The 24,126-nt window shown below is 31.9% G+C and overlaps 1 protein-coding gene across 1 annotated transcript in view; it reads right to left on the reverse strand.

Moving 5' to 3' along the window:
- Positions 1 to 24,126, reverse strand: part of LOC149559692 (lipid phosphate phosphatase epsilon 2, chloroplastic-like) — a 175,015-nt gene that overhangs the window by 35,480 nt on the left and 115,409 nt on the right. The window contains exon 5 of the mRNA XM_089827463.1: positions 8,823 to 8,896. Within this exon, the coding sequence (XP_089683589.1) occupies positions 8,823 to 8,896 (74 nt within the window). The remainder of the gene's footprint in view (positions 1 to 8,822; positions 8,897 to 24,126) is intronic.

Raw genomic sequence — 24,126 nt, forward strand, 5'->3', positions numbered from 1 at the left:
GAAACTCCATTTTGAAGGCTATAGGGGTCATGAAATATTTACTGACTAGAGCTTGCACAACTTAGGCATTGTAGATCAAGTTGTGGAATTTTCAAAATGGGGTAATTTTAGGTGATGAGAGAAATTGATAATGAGTTATTTTCTTTCAAATTCACACCACCTTAAATGGGAAAAATTGATATCTCTTCAAAATTTATTTTTAGTTCCTTATGTTTTTGGGGTCTACTCTAATGTAATAAAATATGAAAATTAAAAATAATTTATGATTAGTCAACATCAAAGGTCTAGGGTTAAATGTGTACAACCTTATTGAGAGGTAGAAAATTTCCTATATAAATTGGTCATTTGAGCTCAAAATGTTCTAATTTCACTGCTAGATTTTCATTGCAATATTATGTCTGTTTGTGAAGTTATTGAAAACTTTTGACATTGGCAATAAGGTATACAAACTTTGAACTCTCTTTTGATGGTGGTCAAATCTTGGCTGACTAAATCTTGCACAAGTTAGGAATTGTAGATAAACTTGTGGCATTTTCAAAATGGGGTCATAATAGTCAATCAAAGAAACTGATGACAGGTTAAGGTCTTGTGAATTCGCACCACCTAAAATAGGAAAAAGTTAAATTACTTCAAAATTTATTTTGACTTCCAATAGTTGTTGGGGTCTACTCTAATGTAATAAAATATGAAAATTAATAATAATTTAGCACTACTTGGCCTCAAAGGTCTAGGGTTAAATTTCTACAACCTCCTTCGGTAGTGGAATATTGCCTATATAATGAAGGCATGTATGATTTTATAGGACATGGTTGGGATGGTCATGGTGACTCTGTCTTACAAAATATTGTAAGGAAAATACCCATGTGTCTTTACATCTTTTATTTCTAAAATTTTAAGTTCCATACTTCTAGAGATAATAAGAAGCCAGCTTTTTCTTCTCACAACTTGTTATTTCTTTATTATTGTTATACATGTAACATATCTTATTAAGGGGGGTATCCTTCATTGTTAACTCACTTTTCATTCTCCGCCTTAATCCTCTTCTATGGTTTTCATCAAGGTTTTTATCATTATGATTTTACAAAAATTCATAGTATTCATTATACTTTATCCAATTAAGAAAGAAGTTAATCTCAATATAAATTTCTATTTGGCTCAATGTCTCTCAAGGTAACACAGTATCAATTATAAAATTGTCTCTCCACATGTGAAAGGTTTATCAAATGAAGCCAATGCTAGTATTGAGGAAAATTGGTGGAGGGAGGAAGGGGGCTAGGTGAACATGGTTTAAAACCTTAAACTTAGAGCTCATTGCTAAAATACAATAAGGGCTACAACCCTGAGAAAGGAATAGTGCCTTTACAAAATATGGACTACAATCCATTGATAGAATGAATTGATGAACTATATCATCATATGCCAATCCATTTTTGATCAAGCTAAAAATATTGAATCAATGCATTTTATACTATCCTTATGCTCTTTGCAAATGTACACATCATAACTATCATAGATACATCTTGAAATGAATCAAATATGTCAAACTTATATTCACTTCAGCAGTTATATCATCAACTAGGTTGACTTCAATAAAATCTACAAAAAATATTGTAACATGTAGTAAGTTGGCCAAAACCTAATGCAAAAAATAATGTGGATCTAGAATAGCTGTATCAAGTCATTCTTAAATATCAGCACTCAACCTCAAACAAAAAAAGTAAATTAAATTGATCTAAATGGATCACATAAGGATCTACTATATCTTATCAATGTTCTTCACTATTAACCAAAAATCTAATATAATTAATCTTAGAACTTGATCAAATGATAACATCAATTGATGTGAAGCTGGGATATGGTAGAGTATACTTCATTATGCTTCCCCTAGGTTTGCACCTAAAAATACAAAACTAGGTAGTCATTCCAAACCATTTCTTAAAACCTATCAACTATCACATTTCTTTTATATTTAGTTAAATTTTCCTTCAATCCTTTGGTAGGATAAAAATTTGATATGGAAACATTTTGAATACATTATGTTTCCATCAATGCCATCATATTAATCATCAAAAGTAGTCTCTTGCCAACATCTCCCCATGTGGCATTCATGGTAAAATTTAGTAAAAAATGATTTAAGTATAAAAATTGAAATAAACTAAATGTGAAAAATACAAGTTGCTCAAGATTCAAAATCTTATATGTCCTCCTTTAGTTGATTATCTATTCTTCACTGCACATCTCTCCCTCTTTGACATCAATGGAAAAGGTAGGGGGTCCACAACCAAAACTTTTACCCACACTTTGTATATAAGCCACATTTATACAAGTAGAATTTTCATACTTACAAAGTCCTCATGATGTTTGAAAATGTGTCATATAGGGCACTCAAGTCCTTATCCCGAGATTTTTTCAGACTCCGCAATCTGATTTTTTCCACATAATGCATAAGCAATCATTTTACCAATTTAAGATCTATTGCATCTTGTAAAGCACATGATGCTTATACCTCCTTAAATGAACTATATAAGGTTCCTAACTTTGGAATAATTAAGATTCTAAGCTCATTGAACCCTCCAATGACTCTATCTTTCTCAATAATCAAATAATTTATCTTATCTATCAATTCGATAAAGTGTTCTTCATGATTTAGTAATAAATATTTTATGAGGCCAAAGGATGTAAAAAATTCTAATATCTTATTTATGGTTCCCTTAATTAACTTCTCTAAGTTCTCAACATCCTAAAACACATGCTTTATATACCTTTTCTTCTTTAGACAAAGCATCTCTAATACTTTTCAATCCAACTCCTAAGAGAATTCTATCATTGGAAATAAAAGCATTCAACTCACTAAATCTTCTATAATCAAACTCATCTTTCACCTTCATCATTGTAGGTTTTTATAAAGAATCAAAACATGTACTACCTAAGCTAATTAGACCATTCAAATTCCAAATGGAGTATCATTTGTATATCTCACATAAGTAGACATTATCTTCTCTAATACATTAGATGCAAGCTTCAACATCTCATTGTCTTCCATGTGTGCCTTCAATCTTTCCTCTCTAGTCTTCACAAGTTAAATTAAATCAACCTTCATATTTTAAACTAGAGAAAGGGAATAAAGATTAGTAGGACCTTTTACAAGTTTATATTCATCCAATTAATTTTTTTTTTTTGGCAACAAACTCCTCTATCCCTGCGATGTCTTTTTTCTCAACCTTCAACTTAGTCACCTACTCCTCAATCACCTTCTCAATTTCAATATCCATTTCAACTAACTAGAACACAATAATATCATTCTTACCTTCACTTCCTTCTTTTTCACTTGCACTGTCATCATTCTTCCCTTCAACACCACCAATCAGATCAATTGATAAATTGATCCAACCAAAATACTATATATATAAGGAAAATTGTTTATTTTTGCCTAATATTTCCTTGTTCTATTGATCTCCACTCTTCCTGAATCTACACATGATGGTTTTTCTTGTTTCTACTACTTCTTGGGGCATTAGGTTTTAGGTGCATTTTGTGGCTTTGGTGAACTTGTCAGTGGTGGACCTGATCTTTTGTATTACCTTTTCCTTGATGAGGATGCAATAGGAGTAGTTACCTCAATATTAGTAGAGACTTCATCCTTCTTTTTCTCTCCTTTCATCTACTTCTTTCTTATCTCTCTCAACTTCCACACTAGAATACAAACACTTCCTTTTGGACCTCAACTTTTCTTCTAATAATTATACCTTTGTCAGGCACATTCACCTCTAAATGCACCTTTAGTTCCTTCTCCTTAAATGTACCAAATATCTTCTCATTAGAATAAATATGTTGTTACAAGCTACTATTGGCATTGCACCAAGAGATTGACCTAACAATGCTTGATACTACTGCTAGACTTATAAAATACAAGAGGTGATTAACCCATGTCACAAATCTCAAAGGAGAACATTGGTAGTTAGTCAAAAAATTCCCCCCTCAACATTACATTAGGAGATTCAAACCTATGACCAAGCTCTAATACCACTTGTTATAAGCTAGGGTTGTTGTTACACCAAAAGATTGACCTATCAATTCCTAATACAACCACTAGACTTATAGAACATAGGAGGTAGTCAATCCTATTGGAAATGTAATGCAAGCTAGGTGACTAAGAGGGGGGATGAATAGGGAACTAAAATTTATTTCTCTTAAACCACTTTATTAAGTTTTCTAATCTACTTGGATGCAAGAAACATAAAGTAGTAAAGAATCAACACCATAACACAATATTTGGTAACCTAGAAAGCCCCCAAATAGAAGGTAAAATTAGGGTGGGGATGACACCCACAATGATTGACTACTACAATAATAGAGTTGGCCAATTAAGGCTTAAAATTGATCACTTATGGTGATCTTACTATATTACAAGTAATAAGGACTGTTACATCCATCTTGTGAAAGGATTTATACAATACAATTAAGTATGCAGTCTGTTTGGAGTTTATGGAAAGGACTGTTAGGTCCATCATGTTAAAGGATTTGAGACTGATGCACCTATTAGGATGAATTAGTGGATTGATTTGAAATTTAACTCTAATTTTTGATGAAGATCCTTTTAAGTAAAATTGATCACCTAGCTATGATAGATGAGTCTCTTCCTTTCCTTCTAATCTATGTAGCCTTCTAGACAAACTTATGTCAATATTCCCTTGTACAATGTTCTTCAACACATTCTTACATTTTTGGATAATGAAAACATCTAATACTTATATCAATTCAAATAGTTGTTACATAGGTTGGTTACAATATGATTATTTCCAAAAATAATTACCAAGTCAGCTCAATGCTAGAGCTTGGGTCCAATGACTTACTTGAGTGATGCTAAAGATACTTGGGCACCACTGTCACCTTGGCTAACTTTGAAACTCAATAATATTGGATGCTCGATTCATATTGATCACTTGGTAGATACTTTTGATTTAGTTTTCACTACTTTTCCAGCTTGTTTACTATTCTAGAAAACTATCCTAACTCAGTTCTTACTAGAGCTCAATAGACACCATCAACTTGACTAGCACTACAACTTAGTGTGAATGATCAACTCTACTAGCACTACAACTCAATTGACATTTCTTGCAAGGTTAACATTTATTTCTTAGGTACTTTGTGAGCTCAGTTAAAATTGTAAGATAGATACTTGGTTACAACTATCTTTCCATTAAGACTAAGTGTCTTGAGACTAGTTGACAATATATCTTGTTAAGATATTAACAAAGCCATGTCATGAATTTCAAAGGGGAACATTAGCGATTATTACAAAAATGACTTGTTAGAGTGGAGTCATCATTGTACCAAAAGAATGATCTATCAAATCCCAATACAACCACTCAACTTATAGTACATAGGAGGTAATTAAGCCCTTGTCACAAATCCTAATGGGAGCACTGAACAAATTTCTAGCAATCTCCCACTCAGCATTACCTGAGGGTCTAAGGTTCAAACCTATGACCAAGCTCTGATACCACTTGTTAGAGTGTTGTCATCATTGCATCAAAAGACCAATCTATTAATGCATGTTATGACAACTCAACTTATAGTACATAAGATGTAGTTCAACCCTTCTCACAAATCCCAAGGGGAGCACTGAAATTTTTTATAACATAGGTATCTTTAATAAAATCTAGGCATAGGAATCAATAATGATACCATTTTAACCCAATATTTCATAGGCATGACCTAAAAAGTTCTCGATTCAATTATCTCTATTAAGAAAAAATAATCTCAACCATAAAAAATATAGTGCCATCATACTTCTCCACAAAATATTTAGGAATTATTCTCTATGCTGAATTGTCTCTTGGAAACCCTTAAAGAAACCTCTAACAATACTCTTCCTTGATTTACTATCCACCATATACATAGATTATCTAATGTGAACTCTAATAGGTCTATCATTAGACCATTGAATCCTTCCTAGAATAGGAAATTTATTCATGAAATAGAAGAAAAGACATAGATCTAAAGAACCCTATCTCAATATTTTCTTATGTCTTTTATCTTTGATAGATTCTCTAACAAATAAACTTTAATGACCTCAAACCAATCATAATTACCACCTTCCTCAACCATCCTATAAATTGAATGAATAATAGTGCTAGAAACTTAATTTTCTCTTCTAGAATGATATATCTTTTAGCTCAATACTAAGTAGTGAGCCTCACATCAAGTTGTATAATGTCATTTATCATCATTACTTGCTTATCTCACTTAGAATTGATATGTTCATTACCCAAGTTGTTATTAGTTGACTTGAGTCTAGGAACTTCACTAGAAACATTTTAAATTGTGATTATCTTAAGAACATCCTTAATAATCTTGTAGGGTTTGTCAAGCCACATAAACTCAACATGAATTCGGCTAAGCATATATCTTATCTAGGAATTCTTCTCATTAATGATAGGGAATCTCATGACATGAGATATTTTATTTTCCTCTAAGATCTTGTACTCACAATTGTCTTTATTTCATCCTTATCATCTAGTGTGCTACCAAATTTTTTGATCTTGAATTAATAATGTCATCAATTTTATGAAAGTAGCTTGCTATATCTCCTCCTTCCATCCTTAAATTCTCATGTCTACCTTTAGCAGTCTACATCTTAGTTATATAACCCTATCATTTCCTTCATATATGTTTTTCAATCTTTCTTAAATTTCATAAGAATTTCTAATGCAATAACCTTCACCAATTCAATTCTAGATAATGCACTAAAAGTAACACATTTATCTCTTTTGTTTTATTCATAAGGCTCAAATCTCATCTAAAGTAGTAGGTCCATTTGCTGACATTGTATATTTATCCTTCATAATTTTCTAGGTCTTTAACTCAAAGAAATCAAATATCCTTTCAGCTTTGATTTCTGAAAATCATAGTCAAATCCATCAAAGGCTAGAATAGTAGCTTTGTTTGCCATTAGATCTCCCCAAGTGGTTAGGCTCACTATGTAGGAACCAAAGCTATTATAGAAATTGTTTGATGTCTCAAAAAATGAATGGGGTAGGGGAGTGAATCAATCATAGAATAAAATTCTATCAAACTCACAAATCCAAATCCAACAAATTATTTATTTATCCTCTTAAGCAAATTAGATTAAAAATGAATTCAACACAATGAACACTATATTTTTACATGAAAAAAATTAGGTTCGAAAACCACAGAGAAGTTGATTCTCAATACTAATAACATTATTTAAGGTGACACTAATTAAGATATTTATTTGCAAAAGATGGGTCATTGCTAGAATGCTCATTTTAGGTAGCCTTACTGCACTAAGATAGAAGAATGAAAAGGAAATCTATCACTAATGTAAAACTATTGGAAGAAACCCTTGGCTTATAACCTTCAATATCTAATAGCAACAAGACACATGCTCTTCTCACAACCTAACTTCATGATTTTACATAACCTTGCACAATATCTTACGTATCGATCTTTTTATAGATAACTTTGATACCATTCCATCATAGTAATCCTCTTATTTATATTCATCTTTCAAACATGAAATCACCAAGTCATTTGTCAAAGCATAGTTATAAATAGGTCCAAACTTTAAACATTCCCGCAATGGTGAGGAATGAGAAGTGGACCACACTACACAATGTCTCAACCAAAACACACATCACCCAAATGCCACATAAATCAAAGCTCAATCAGCGATAACCATATTTACAATCACATTACCAGACCACATCAACTCAACCAAAAAATATAATATCAAAAGTTAAAGAAGTGAGTGATAATAAGCCAAACTACCAACACCATATGTGAAATAGCAAAGAATTCCATACCACAATTAAACACAACCATCACTAAATACATCATTAAAACACATCTTTCAAAGCCCCAACCTTTTGTAGCGCCAACCTTAGGGCCAATAAATCTAACATATCATAAATATTTAGCACGATCCAACCATGAAAGCAATAAGTCACTGTCATCAATAACAACCACACCAAAACATAATCAACTAACACAAATAGATTTTAAAAAAAAATGTCCACATGTAATCATTTTCTATGTAAAACTTATGAATATTCATATTATATTTTTTTAGTCTGATGAACATATTGTTAAGAAACATCAGCTGATACATATAGAGAGCACCTTTGCATTTATGGAGACATAATTGTCTTCTCAAATGACTCAATATAAATTTATTATCAAAGGAATTCAGCATTAGCTAATTTGAATAGGAATTATGCATTATTTTAAGAGGCTTTGCAAGATTAAGGAAACTAAACATATTCATATATTGCATGCCATCTAAAAATGTTCATTTTAGGATTTTATCTACTTTTAGAGTGATCTTTAACTAGAGTGCTATAACAAAAGGGTATCTCCTCCATCAAATTTACAATGATTTTTTTTTCTCTAGTTTTCTATATAGAGTTATGCTACTTAAAATTCTACTTTGTAATTTACTTGATTTGAAATTTAATAATTATATATTTTTAAGTGGGTGATATGTCATTAAAATAAATTAAATAGGTTTTGGTTTAGCATTTTAAGTTATCATATTTGAATGACTTAAACATATAATGGTGCTTTTCACCCAATATAAACTTTTTGATTCATTGGAAATGACATAAACATAAATCATTCTATTTCAGGTCAATTAATTCTATAAAAATGCTAGATATTTTGATGGAAATCAACTTAATCAATGTCTAACTAATTTTATGGAATAATTGAAGTAATAGTCATAATTTTCCTTATTAAATTAACATATAACTATCTAGTGGGATACATTGTATAACAAATATAATCATAGATTTGCGTACCACAAATACTCCAAAAAAATTGATTATAACTCCAAGTCCAAATGTTGATAGATGTAGACCTTGAGAATCAATCACTACAATTTAAAAAGTAATATAATTTTAAGCATTTATTTTTCTGCAGTGGCAGAGAAGAGAAACGCTACAGGAGGCAACATTGTTGAAAATGTAATAGGGAATTTAATGTTATGTTTTAAATGCTTTTAGTTTTTGAAGTTTGTAATAACATCCTACATGTGGTGGCATACCTAGAGTAGCAGTTCGATAATCTCTCCAGATATAGCCACCTAGGACCAGGTGTGTGGATCTTAAATTAGAATAGTTTTTTTTAGTTCGTAGGTGGAGTGTTTAATGATTTTTAGATTCCAATAATAGGTAGTAGGCAGTTTCGGATTCCTATTCTTTTCTTGGATAAAAGACAAAAAAATGTTTCAGATCCTATTATTAGAAAAGGAGAAGTCAGTTTCAAATAAGCCATTCGGCTATGTAAGAGATTCATTCGAGTTTGAGTAAAATAGAAAAGTTGCAGTTTTTTCGTGTGTCTCTTCAGCTTTGGAAGATCAAATTTTGGAGAGAATAGAATGTTTCTTCTAATTTTCCCGGTGCATGGTTCAGTTTTTAGTATGAAATGCATTTTGGTTTTCTTGTGCAAGTCTCATTGAAGTTATCATATTTTTCTCAAAACTCTTGGCAAATATGAAATGATTTCCATTATGAAAAGTTCCAGTTTTCTATGGTGTTTTTGATGTTTTTCAGCAGAGATATATGGTTTTGAGATTGTTGTTTCAAGCATGGCATTTATGATTTAGTTGCACCCGATTTTCTAAGACAAGAATACGAAAGGTGAGGAAAGATTGTGGTGAGTCCATGCGAAAGCAGAAAGGTGCAGATTTCTAAATGATGTTGCAGGAGGATTAGTATGAGACGTTATAACATTCTTTTATAGTCTATTTTCTGGTGGATCCTCTGCATGTTCTATCACTCCATTTTATTCTTCATGCAAACCTTTACCGAGTCTGATCAGATTGAAGTGTAGGCAGCACGGAGATGGAATACATTTTCTTTGAGTCTCAGCCTTAACAATTTGATTTGGAAGGACATTCTAGGTTAAAGATCTTGGTGTGCATGTGAAGATTTGCATTTAGTTTGGTTCGAGTTCGATCATTGCTGTAACTCAATTGAGTGAGTTCTCCTCCTGAGCTTTCCAAGGTGTGGCTCTGCATCAAATTTTATATGCTAAAAATAATATTATGACAATATGAGTATTACTTATCTTTAAATGTTAATCAATCAAACAGAAAACTTCGATTTAATAAACCATATGGACTTTCACAGCCATAAATTGTATACCATATACTTTTAATCTTTATGCTCATATCCTAAATCTTTCCATGTCCTGATTTTCACTAATTTAGCACTCCCACTAATCCTACATTCAATTAATCATCACAAAAAATGCACCTATAGTTTAACCACTATTTGCATAAGGTTCAATAATATGCCAAGCTAACCAATTTCTAATTAGTTCTTATATGTCAAATATTGTGCCAAAGGTTGAAAACTATGTGCCTAAGTCAAGTATAAAATGATATTAACCCTTATGTCATTTAAGAACAAAATCTAGAATCCATCTTGTCGATGCATAAATTTGTCATAAAGAACAATTCATATCACAAGGCATCATGTATAGATAATATTGAAGGTATGGGACTTATATGCATACTAATCTCTAAAAATACTAGTTTGGCTCTTTCTTGCTTCTATTTGAACCTATTTCTAATAAGAAATAAAAGAGTAAGAAATTTTTAAAAACACAAAATAGTCATGAGATAGAGGGAAGACCTCAATGCCTTCTTAAGGGTTTAAAATAGAAAATACGGTTCTTCTTAAATCTTAAAGCATATACAATTGAAAGAATGATAGTTGTAATATCTATAACTACATAAAAGGGGGGATAAATCGAGAGGCAACATTTGTATCATTCATTTAGACAAAGCCAACTAAATCCCTTAACAAGGTGGCTCAATAATTTATGCTCTAAATCCTTTTGCAAGGTTGCTCTTAATGAGGTAAATCTCCTAATGAAGCTAGAGGAAAATCCCTTAATTAGGTGACACTTAATAGGGTATGCTCTTGACCAAGTATTATTGTAAGCTACTAGCATGACTAGGCCTGTAACCAAGTGTACTTCAAAAGAGTAGAAGTATTTGTAGGTGCTAATTCCCCTTTTTTCCTACCTCTAACCAAGGGCTTCCAGATGAAAAATCTTGGTGATCTTGCATTGCATTTAATGGATGATTTTACGAGTTTCATTTGTTTCATTATTTTTTTCTTCACAAGTTATAAGTTAATGCATGCGGTTGAATGATTAATGAACAAATTTGATTCGATTTGAATAGCTAGCAAAAGTTTTGAATCTCATATATTACTAATTCATTCCCTCTCGATAACCTTGGACCTTATAATACTTAGATAAAGGATATAAATAATAATTTATATTATCTCATAATTTAGCTATTTTTGCTTGAACACTTTCTAATGTACATGGAGATTGGTGTAATTTGTATTTTGGATCTTGTGATGAAACTCCCAAGATATTTGTTTAATCTATTAGTGCTAAAAGAAATTTCCATTTCTATAATGTGATGAAGGAGCATCCTTGGATCATTGGCATTCTTGCATCAACCACAAATTTCTACTTGTGGGAATTCTTTAGAGTAACTAAGAAGGGGGGTGAATCAATTATCCAAGGTCTAGATGTACAAATAAAAATTTTTACAACTTAGTGAAACCATATCCATAAAACCTTATTATGAATGCATCCATTAGATCATACAAAACTTAAACTGTTTAGGTTACTATACTAGGTCAAAATAACTTTGCAAATATGTAAACAAGAAACATAATAGATTCAACAACACATTTGACAAATGAATTTTACGTGGAAACCCAATTTCAGAAAAATGACCAGTAACATGTCACTAATTCTCACTCTTATGAAGTGATGCCCTATGAAAGGCCAACCTTGTTAAAGGTTACAATACACATTGTTAAATGTGACCTAGTTAGAGGATTTCAATAATCTTATTAGGAGTGAGCCTTGTTGGAGGACTTTAGACCATTCACTTAGAATATCACCCGATTAAAGGATTTTCAAATGATTGTTAGGTCAACCTTAATCCAAAGAATTTACCATAGACTAATACAATGATTAGAAAGTAACAATAAGGCTTGATTTGATAACAAATTACAACACACTTGCAGATTACAGATCTCTATTTCTGTAATGCTTACCCATAGTTGACTTTTATGTTTTATTGTCAAACTCTTTTAGGCTAGCTTTATGTTTATGCTTGATGATTAGTGACATTTGTTTTCTAGATTGTTGGATATTACTTCATATTCAGTTCATAAATGTATGTATGTATGTATGTATGTATGTTTAGTTACTGTAGTGCTAGTTATTTCAATTATTTTATGGCTATTCAATGATAATATATATATTCATGTACTGACTTTCAGTTATTTAATGATGTTAGATAAATGATTTTTATGCATTTTCTATGGATACTTACCCCATACTTGCATGTGTATAGTGTACGTGTATGTTTTCTATATATTTGACATTTTTCATGTGGTTAAGGGCGTCATAGTCACCTGCTAGTTAGGATCTATATGATGCACCACTTCCTATCATTGCATACATGTGTTTGTTTAACCCTTCTGAATTCATCAAGTGACGTGAATTCGCGATTATAACACTTGAGTTTGATTTAGTTTTATGTTATGGATGATGGATTGTCGTATTTGGTTTTGTGGGTCTATTGTGATTTCTATTATAATTAAATGAAATTAAAAGATAACTTAATGATTTAAGTAATCAAAATTTTATAAAGAAAAAATGATATGTAATTATATTTAATTAATTGAGAAATTAATTAAATAAAAGAATTAAATTTAAAATATTATATTAAAGTTTCATTTTGACGTATTTATATTTATTTAATTTAATGATAATTATTTAGGAGTTTTATCATAATAATAATCTCTAAATAATGTTATTAATTAAATTAATAAATATACTATTAAAAATGTCTCATGAATTAATTAAACAAAAAAATTAAATTTAAAGATTTTATTAAAGTTCTATTTATGGAATATTTATATTTATTTAATTTAATAATTATTATTTAGGAGTTTTATTTAAATAATAAACTCTAAAAAATATTATTAGTTCAATTAATAAATATATTATTCAAAATGTCTCATAATTGATTAGATAGAAAACTTAATTTAATAAAATTTATCTTATTTAAATTACATAAAGCTTATGCATGAAATTAAACTATAATAAATTAATCAAAGGGAGAAAAAAAATTAATTTAATAAGGATATTTTAAAATTGCTAAGAGTTGTGCTTGAAAAAGTAAAAGGTAATAAAGTAATAAACAGTAATCGAGTAGTAAGTTCCCTCTCATCATTACATCATCAGAGACCCTAATTAGGGGAGAACTCTTTATTAGAGATCTAGAGCTCATTTTGTAATTACACAGGTTTTGGAGAAGTGATTTTCAGAGAAGAAAGCTTTTCAAAAGGAAGGGGTTTTCTTGTGTACTTCGTGCATTTGTGTGTTTGCATGTTAGCATCAGATGCAAGTATGATCATGTGGTTTAATTGTACTATGGATTTCCATTCTTTGAATTCCTTTCTTTTTCGTGCCTAGATAAATCTATTTTTAGAGTTTTTAATGTGGTTGAAAAACCCTTGTATTGAAATGTTCTCTGCCTTATTCTTAATATGTCTTTGAGCAAAGTAATTTGATTGAAACCCTTGTTTGACAAAATTGAATTTTCGTTATAAATGTGATTTCATCTAAAACCTCGTAATGAATTTATTGTTCCTTGTTTCAAAAACATCTGTAAATGATTATAGCTTTCAAATCTTTCCTTGATTGATTATAAAATGGGATGAGGGTTTGTAAAATTTCTATTTTTAGCAAGTTTCTATTTTTGGAAAGCTCCCGTTTTTAGCAATTTTCCATTTTTTGGAAAGGTTTCATTTTTTGAAAGTTTCTATTTTTAGTAACTTTTCATTTTTGGAAAGTTTTTATTTTTAGCAAGTTTCTATTTTTTGGAAAGTTGTCATTTTTGAAAGTTTCTATTTTAAGTAGGCTTTTATTTTTGAAAAGTTTAATTTTTATAGGTTTCCATTTTTGTAAAGTTTCTATTTTTGGAAAGTTTCCATTTTTAGAAGGTTTCCTTTTCGAGAAAGTTTTTTCAAAAGTTTAATAAATTTAAAATTATTATGACAATAATTGATAATAATTATTATTAATAATTTTAATATGTATTGTTATAATTTGAAATTTAATAATTTGAAATTTTGATTTATTACTTTATTATTTAAATATAATTCTAAAGTGAATTAAAAATCAAAGAAATGAATTGGGAAAATTAATGTTTTCTTTTATAAACTTGGATGTGTTTATATGGTTTAGATATATGAAAATTATTTATAATACTAGGGAAATTTTATTATTAGAAAATCTTAGTAATTATAATATTTTGAGGAAATGAAAACTGAAACCCTTATTGAGATCAAAAATATTATCAACAGTAATATTTGAAAATGAAAACTTGAAAACCTATAGGGAAAATTAAACTTGTGTGTTTTCAAACCTAATGAATTATGAAATGTTATATTGTATATACTATATGCGATGTGTGATTTACTGATGTTGGGTTTCGTGGTTGAAGTAGCTTCAACCAAATCAAGATGTTTACGAGAGGCTTAGGAGTTAATTTTTATGATGTCATGATGATTTTTTAATCTATTGATTCTTATTGCTTTCTAGTGTTCTTGTGTGAAACTGAGGTGAATGGCGTGACCTATCTAATATAACCTTTAGGTCTTCGATTAATTGTATTTGGATTTTTTTCCAATCAATTGTATAGGACTGAGGTGATTGTGTAATTTGTTCTTGGTGATGTCATCTTATGACATGGATTTGGTTTATGTGTACTCAATTTTGGGATTAGTCTTGTTAGGATGATCGTATTGGTGGAATCTATGATTATGATCAGTAATTTTTAATACTTGTTAGTTGTTTATTTAAGAACTAATGTATGGTATGTGGTCTTTTGTGATCTTCTTCTTTTTTTGAGCTTAGGGTAAGTTATCTACATGCCATGTTGGGAAGTGGCTTGTAATGGAGGTCAAAGCCCTAAAGAGGTTGCCTAGGTAACCCATTGTAGGTTACTTTAATAACTGATAACATTTCATTAAATGGGCTTAAAATGAATTAACAAAATATTGATACTATAAAAAGTCACTAGAGGGCTGGAGGATTAAAAGACTAGCCAAGTAACCTTAGAGTTGACTTGTCACTATGCTTGTTAGTATGAAAGGATACTAGTGCTGCATGGAGTCACTAGGGGGTCAGAGGATTGAAAGACTATATGGGTACCCTTAGAGTTGGCTCATGTGATGACACTTGCCTGCATGTATAGTAAATTTCCTACGTGTCTTTTTTTCCTTTGGGATTAGTTGATACTTTTGTCTTGGTACCCTTTGAGATAGTTTTCTTTCAATTATTTCCATGAACCTGGATGTAGGTTTTTATCTGTTAGTTTGTTATCCTACTTGGGACTTTAAACTATCTCCTTAGTACTGGGAGAGTACCTTTTTGGGTTTCACAAGGTTGGGTGGTAGTGTTTTTTCTTATACCATTGGGATTTGAACACTGGATGTCGTTGCTGGATGTGTGTGCAGATGTTCCTTTCTATATGATCTTGTATTTCTATGATGGATGGTTATACTCTAAGTGTATTGTATTTGAATTCATGGATCTTATGAGATATTTTTGTAATCTATTTTTATGATGTATATTATTTCACCCCTTCATACGTTGTGACTTGTACAATGGATGATGGTGCATTATGATTATTGCCAAGTGGCATTCAAGATGACTGTATATTATTTAAATGGATTCATACTTGTATATTATTAGTTGATGTTGATTTATTACATATTAGATTTAGTATTAACTAAAATTAAATGTGATTCATCATCATGGGACTCTTAAGAGCCATAACCTGTTTATGTGTTGATGTATGAGTGTATGTTATTTGCTTCTACTATTCTATAATTGTTGTTGTATCTTTATCTTAAAAAATTTTTTTGTCAAACTTAGTAAAACTTTAGGTTAACTTCTTTTGGCTTCCCTAGTGGGGTGTTACAATTTTAGTCCTTCATTCTACTTGGCTTTCATAGACTTTAGCTTTTATAGCTAGTTCACCCTTCAAGAATTCATGTTCATAAGCCTTCTTTCTTTGCATGTCATTTATAGTCTCTTCTATTTGACCACTGAATGAATCAATACCCTAGACCCCTTGTCTTCCTTAGGTTATCACGCATGACAACCTTTTCTTCTGACCATCTCTCTCTATAAATAAATATTTAAGATCTTTTTCCATTCAACCTCAATTGTTGATTTTAGGGTTAGCTATGATTAGGTAGGATACAATGAATCTACCCACTTTTCCATTTAGTTCCTCTAGAAACTTCTTTAATCCTCTTTGACTTTTCCACAAAATGATTTAGCTTGAATTATGTGCCACCAACTCACCAACTTGTCATAATTATCTTCAACACACTTCACACAATTCACAAAAACAAAATAGTTGGCTCAGATTCATCAAATCTACAATTCAACATGAATATTGGCACTCAACATCAATATGTTGTCACTTGGTTTCCATACTATTCTTTCATTCATATTCCACAAGTTAACTTGGAAAAAACTAAAGTTTACTAGTGCTCGATGTCAACTAAACTTTACTCATCTTATACTAACTTCACTTGGCATACATTGAATCTTCACTTTATTCGCCTCCAACTAATTGTCTGCTCAGCTTGCACTAACCTTTCTTGGCACCTATTGTCCACTAGGTCAAGCTTCATAGACTTAATTCCTCTTACTTATCCTTCTAGACTTAATAAGTGTATCCATCATTTACAATGTTAAGTAGATAAATAATACAATATATCATCACTGTCTTAACTAATCTTTGTACTACTTTTTCATACCATAACTCAATGTTTCCTCTAGGTGCTCTTATTATCTTATTTGATCAAATCCTCTCCATTAATCAAACAAATAATAGTACTCACATCAACTAAATTGTCATCTTACTAGCAAGTAACAAGTTTGACATCAATGACAAAACAATGATTGTTCCATTACAGGTTCTTCACTTTAAAACAATCTCATATCAACAATCTCCCTCTTTGACATTGATGACATAACAATATTAATAACAATACGAAAAAGAAAATAATTCCTTGTATTGAAATCTCTCACTCTATTAGCTTATGTATAGGCTACAAAATTATGTTCTAATCAATAGATAATCAACTCTTTATGTTCTTATATCTCCCTTAGTGTTGTATCCCTCTTACTAGGTAGATGTATTTCTTTTCTATCTTTTTTCCCTCTATGGTAAACATCAGGTACACTATCTCCCTCTAAGTAGATATTAAAAGTATTTCTTTCTCTTTCCCACTTTGTGTGGTATTCTTTATTTCTCCTTTTTCTATCTCTCTTCTCTTTTGTTATCTCTCCCTCTTTAACAACAATGCCAAAGACTTGTCATATCATCATGCAGATGTCAACAATTTTAGTTTTTCCCTCAATCACCTAACTTGTGACTAATCTTTTATTCCATCTCTTAGATTACTTTAGGTAGCTCCTAAAGTAATATCCACTACATCATGTTGTAAGATAAAAATTTCATCTTGGTTGATGCAAGGCACTACTAATGCTTCTTAAATAGCTTTGGATAGGGGTATCACCCCTAGTTTTCCTCTTAGATACTCATTAGGATCCTTGGGTAATTCGTTTGTGAAGATATTAGCTATTTGTACCTTTGTATTCACACATTCCATCTTCACTTCTTTGTCTTAAACTAACTCTCTCAAGTAATGATACTTGATTTCAATGTTCTTAAGCTTTTTGTGCATCATAGGTTTCTTTGATATATTTATAGAACTTTTATTATCATAATAAAGTATCACAAGTTTAGTGATTTCTTCCTCCATATGTTTGAGTAGTTGTTTGATCCATACAATGTTTGCATAATTTATTGTAGAAGCCACATATTCAGCTTCAATAGTATATTGAGATATACAATTTTGTTTCTTTTTGGTCTAGGCGACAAACCTCTTTCTTAAGAAAAATGTTCCTCCACTAGTGCTCTATCTATCATAAGTGTTTCCAGCCCAATCAGCATCAATGTAGGATCTCAACTCAAAATTCTCATTCTTCTTGTAGTATAGACCATATTCTTTTGTTCCTTTCAAATATCTCATTATTTTCTTAACAAACATCAAATGATTCTCCTTAAGATTAGCAAAGAATCTTACAACACTCCCAACAAATAATGTAATGTCAAGTCTACTATATACTACATATTTGCAATTTTCCAATTATAGACTTATACAGTGTTTAATTCACATCACTTGAATCATCATTCTTTGACAACTTGTATCCTATCACTGTAGTTGTGCTAACTGGTTTTGAATCTTCTAATCCAAAAAATTTTAATATTTCAATCACATACTTAAACTAACTGATGTATATACCATATATCATTTGATATACTTGCAAACCAATAAAGAACTTGATCTCTTCAAATATAGACATCTCAAATTATTTCTTCATTTCATTTGCAAATGCCTTACATAATCCATCTTGACCTCCAAATATGATATCATCAACACAAATTTTAGCTAGTAAAATACCTTTACCTCCTTCCGTCTTCAAATACAAATTGTTCTTATCATCAGTCCTCTCAAATCCAGTCTTAAAAGATTATTGTGAAGAGTTGCATACCATGCTATTGGGGTTTTCTTTAAACCATATAAAGCTTTGTGTAGTCTACATACCATGTTCTTGTTGTTAGCATCAAAAAATCCTTTTGGCTATTCTATATGGACCTCTTCTTCTAATATGTCATTTAAAAATGTTGACTTTGTTGGATACAATTATGTAATTGTGTATTGTCTTTGATGTTACACAAATGCCATATCAGTTATCAGACAGAGTCTACTGAGTTCTGTCGGTCAGGAAAATAGTTTACAGAGTCTACTGAGCTCAGTCAGTCAGTAAAGCCTTTTGCAGTGTATACCGAGCGTTCCTGTATGTCACACGGTGAGTTAGTATTAACCAAGTTTGCACGGTAAGCTAAGGAAAGTTTAGTTCTTACCGAGATCACTCAGGTATCAAAGGATTTTGTAGCGGACGGTTAGTGTTAACTGAGTTCACACGGTAAGCTAAGGAAAGCTTAGTTTTCATCGAGCTCACTCGGTAGTCGAAGACAAATTTTACTGAGTCTAGTCGGTTTCCAAAGGAAGTGGCAGGTTTATCGAGTTCCCTGGTAATTGTAGTTTTTACCGAGTTCTGCCGGTTAACACAGGAAGCAGTTTTTTTTTTCTGTATTGACCGAGCAGCGTCGGAACGTGAAGAATTTTGTTTTGATTGTTAGTTCAAGCTGACTTTGGAATATGTTTTGTCAAGTTGGTTGGGCTGACCTGGTATTATGTATAGTATATAAAGAGGTGCTCAAGATACGAAAAAGTGTGGAATAGAGAGTGTATACGGATAGTGTAAGGAAGTGCAAGGAAGAGACTTGTGTGTGCCTAAGCAGAGTTGAGTAGAGGGAAATCTTAGAGCTGCAAAGATATATTTAATCAGTAAGGATCTTGTGGAGCTAAACTGAGATCTGTATTCAGCAAGATAAGTTGCATGTATTTTCAGATCATTCATTGTTGCTTTCTAACCATTGTAACAGTGATTCCAAAATCTCCTAACAGATTTGGTTTAACAACCATTCCATAAATCCTTTAACAAGGTGGCAATTCAGTTGAATTGTTTTAAAGACCTCTTACAAGGCCACTCCTAACAGGGTGATTAAATCCTCTAACAGGGTCACACCTAACAGTGTGTTTTGTAACCTTTCACAGGGTTGGCTCCTAACAGGGCTCACTTCAGAAGAGTGAAAATTGGTGACTAGTTGCTGGTGGTTTTTCCCATATTGGGTTTCCACGTAAATCTGGTGTCTACTATGTTCATGATTACTTTCTTTTGCATGGTCGCTTATTTCAGTAAATGCTTAATAGATTAACTAAACATCTATCAAGTTTTAAGCAGTAATTTATGTGTTTACCGAGTAGCAGCAGCAACTAAGTTTAAAGCATCTTTGGGACTGTTGAATTTGTTTTTGTGGTAAGTGATTCACCCCTCCCCTATCAGTTACCCCATCTTCATTTTCCAACGATTGGTATTAGAGCTTTTGGTTCTTGCAGGAGGAGATTTCAAAAATCTAAGCCAAAGATCAAGATGTCTTACAAGAGGGAAATCCCAAGGCTTAACCGAAACAACTTCTCAGCATGGCAGGGATTAATGAGACTTCATCTAGCTTCCATTGGTGACACTGGTCTAAAATATCTTGATGAGGAATATGTAGAACCATCAGGTACATTATCAGTCAATGACATTGCTATAAAGAAGACTCATAACATTATGATGATTGATATTGCATCTGCCTTGAGTTATGAAGAGTTTGATGATGTTAAGGACTGCACTACTGCCTATGAAATGTGGGAAAGACTGAAAGAGATCTATGGTGGAGATGACAATGTCAGAAGAGCCAAAGCTGAAAGTCTGAGAGGACAGTTCAATCAGATGAAAATGAAAGAAGATGAAAACATTGCCAAATATGTTGAAAGAATTAAAGCATGTGTCAGTGCTATCAAAGCTTTTGGAGGAAGTATCAGTGAAGAGACAGTCATAAGTAAAGTTCTTAGAACTCTACTTCCAGTTTATGCCATCAGGGTATTAGCCATTCAAGAAAGAAGGTGTGAGGCCAATCACAAGATAAAACTAGAGGCCATAGTTGGAAGATTGACAACATTTGAACTAGATAATTTTGATAATTATGTTCCAGCTGCAAAGAACATTGAGTCTGCATTTGAAGCCAAGCTTTTACTCAAGGACAAAGGCAAGAAGAAGAAGGAATCTCAGTCAGAGAGTGAAGATCAATCAGATCAGAGTTCTGACAGCGACCTTGAAGTAATTGAAGCTCTATTTGCAAGGAAATATTCAAGAGGAAGAGGTAAATACAAAGGTAAAGTACCCCTAATCTACTTTTCATGTGAAGAAGTCGGTCATATTGCTGCAAGGTGTCCAAACAAGAAAGATAAAGATGAAAAGAAAGATAATAAATGGAACAGTAAGAAAGATCTCAAATCATTTAAGGATAAAAGTAAGAAATCATGTTTTATGGCTAAAGATTCTAATGATTCTAATGATGAAGAAGAGGATGAGATTGTTTACATTGCTGTAAAAGATGAATCTGACAATGAAGAAATGGCACTCATCTCTCACATAAGTAAGAATGATACATGGATCATTGATAGTGGCTGCTCACATCATATGACTGGAGATAAAACAAAGTTTGATCAATTTGAAGAGTATGATGGTGGCAGTGTAAGATTTGGAAACAATGAACCTTGTTGCATCAAAGGAAAAGGAAGAATCACTCTAACCCAGGAACTTGTATGTGATAATGCTTATTGGGTAGAAGGCCTAAAGCAAAATTTGTTGAGTGTGGCACAGTTACTCAACAATGGACTCAAAGTAGAATTCATCCAAGGCAAAGCAAGACTGCTGAACGGTAAAGGAAAGCTGATTGGATCTAGTACTCAAACTAAAGGTAACTTGTTCTATCTTGAACTTGGTGAACATTCATGTTTTATTGCTCAAGTAGAAGAGAGTTGATTATGGCATAAAAGGTTATGTCATGTGAATTTTGACAATTTGGTAAAGATAAGAAAATTCAAGAAAGTGAGAGGCATTCCTGATTTAAAGAAACCAGGTCGGTTTATGCAAGAATTGTCAAATTGGAAAGATGGGTAAGTCTAGTTTCAAAAGAAAAAATTATCAGTCTGAAGATTTATTATAAAATTGTGCATACTGACTTATGTGGACCTATTGGAACTAAAAGATATACTGGTGAAAAATATTTTATTCTTTTTGTTGATGATTATTCAAGAATGATGACCGTCATGTACCTAAGGAACAAATCAGAAGCATTTGAAAAGTTCAAATGGTATTTGGCAAGAGTAGAAAAAGAAACAGGGAAAAGATTGAAATGCCTAAGGTCAGACAGAGGTGGTGAATTTATTTCACATGAATTCAATAACTTTTGTATTGAAAGAGGAATCAAAAGACAGGTTTCAGCACCAGGTACTCCTGAACAAAATGGCATAGCTAAAAGAAGGAACAGATCCATCATGGATTGTGCAAGAACCTTGATGATAGAAAAGAATGTTGCTATCAAATACTGGAAGGAGGCTATCAGTACAGCAGTTCATACTTTAAACCGAGTACAGTTGAAAAAAGACTCATTCAAAACTCCCTATGAATTATGGTATGGCTATAAACCCAATGTAAGTTATCTGAAAGTATTTGGAAGCAAATGTTATATCTTGAAAGAATCTAGAAAAGGTAAATTTGATGTAAAAGGTGATGAAGGTATATTTCTTGGATACTCATGCAAGAGTAAAGCATATAGATGCTTGAACTTATCTACTCAAAAAGTCATAGAAAGTATACATGTGAAAGTTGATGAGTTTGTAGAAAAGACTGAAAAAGAAAGCAGAAGAGAACCAGAAGATTACAAAAGATTCGTCTTCAATAAACCGGATATAATATCAACTGCATCTAAGAATCAGAAACCTTCTTCTACCGAGTCATCACTAACCGAGTTGCAGGAAACATCTACCGAGCCAACATCTACCGAGCCAACGTCTACCGAGTCAGAGAATACCGAGTTAGAGATTACCAAGCCAGAGGTAACCGAGCATGTGCATACCGAGCCAGTTGATACCAAGCCAGACCAAACCGAGCATGAAGGTGAAATACAAGAAGATAACGACAAGATTCATCCAAAAAGAAAAGAACCTGTTCTAGCCAAGTATGTCAGGAGACATCATTCAGCAGATCAGATCATTGGAAATAAATCTGAAGGAACCATCACAAGAAGTAAGTTGAAAGGTACTTGTTTACTTGCTGATTTTGAACCTAGAACTGTCAAAGATGCATTAGAAAATGATAATTGGATTGAAGTAATGAATGAAGAAATAGAGCAGATAGAGAAAAACAAAACATGGACTCTTGTACCCAGGCCTAAAGACAAAAATGTAATCAGTACAAAGTGGGTTTTCAGAAATAAGTTGGATGAAAATGGTAAAGTATCAAGAAACAAAGCTAGATTAGTGTGCAAAGGATATTCTCAAGAGGAAGGCATAGATTATGGAGAAACTTTTGCTCTCGTTGCTAGATTGGAAGGTGTCAGAACCTTATTAGCATATGCTGCTTACAAAGGATTTAAAGTTTATCAGATGGATGTCAAGTCAGCATTTCTAAATGGTATACTGGATGAAGAGGTCTACATTGAACAACCTAAAGGTTTTATAGATCTAGATAAAAAGAACATGGTTTGCAAATTGCACAAGGCACTGTATGGTCTGCAACAAGCCTCTAGAGCATGGTATGAAAGATTGCATAGCTATCTTATTCAAATTGGATTTCAAAGAAATAATGATAACAGTAGTTTGTATATCAAGGAAGGACCAGAAAATAAGATTGTCCTGGCAGAAATATTTGTAGATGATACTGTTTTCACAGGAAATGATGATCTTTGCAAAAAAATTTTAGAACAAATGAGCAAGGAATTTGAAATGTCAATGTTCAGTGAAATCAAATTCTTTGTTGGACTTCAAATTCAATAGAACAAGAATGGCATCTACATCACTCAAGCAAAATACATCAAAGAGATATTGAAAAAGTTTGGTATGGAAGACTGTAAACCAGTTGGAACTCCCATGTGTACTGGACTAAAACTTACCAAAGAAGATGATTCAAAGGAAATAGATCAGACATTGTACAGATCTATGATTGGAAAGTTGCAATATGTAGTTCATACTAGGCCAGATATTGCTCTTGCAGTTGGAATTGTGGCAAGATTTTCAGCCAAACCAAGAGAAAATCACATGATGGCAATCAAGAGGATAATGAGATATCTGAAAGGAACTGAAGATTATGGATTATGGTATAAATTTGGAGGAAACCTAGACTTAAATGTGTTTACTGATGCTAATTAGGCAGGAAACCTTGACGACAGAAAAAGCACAAGTGGAGGTGCATTCTTTCTTGGAAAGAGGTTGGTTTCTTGGACAAGCAAAA

The sequence above is a fragment of the Cupressus sempervirens genome, chromosome 4 (genome assembly GCF_028749045.1).
Source record: "Cupressus sempervirens isolate cs-2001-9-10 chromosome 4, ASM2874904v1, whole genome shotgun sequence".
NCBI lineage: Eukaryota > Viridiplantae > Streptophyta > Pinopsida > Cupressales > Cupressaceae > Cupressus > Cupressus sempervirens.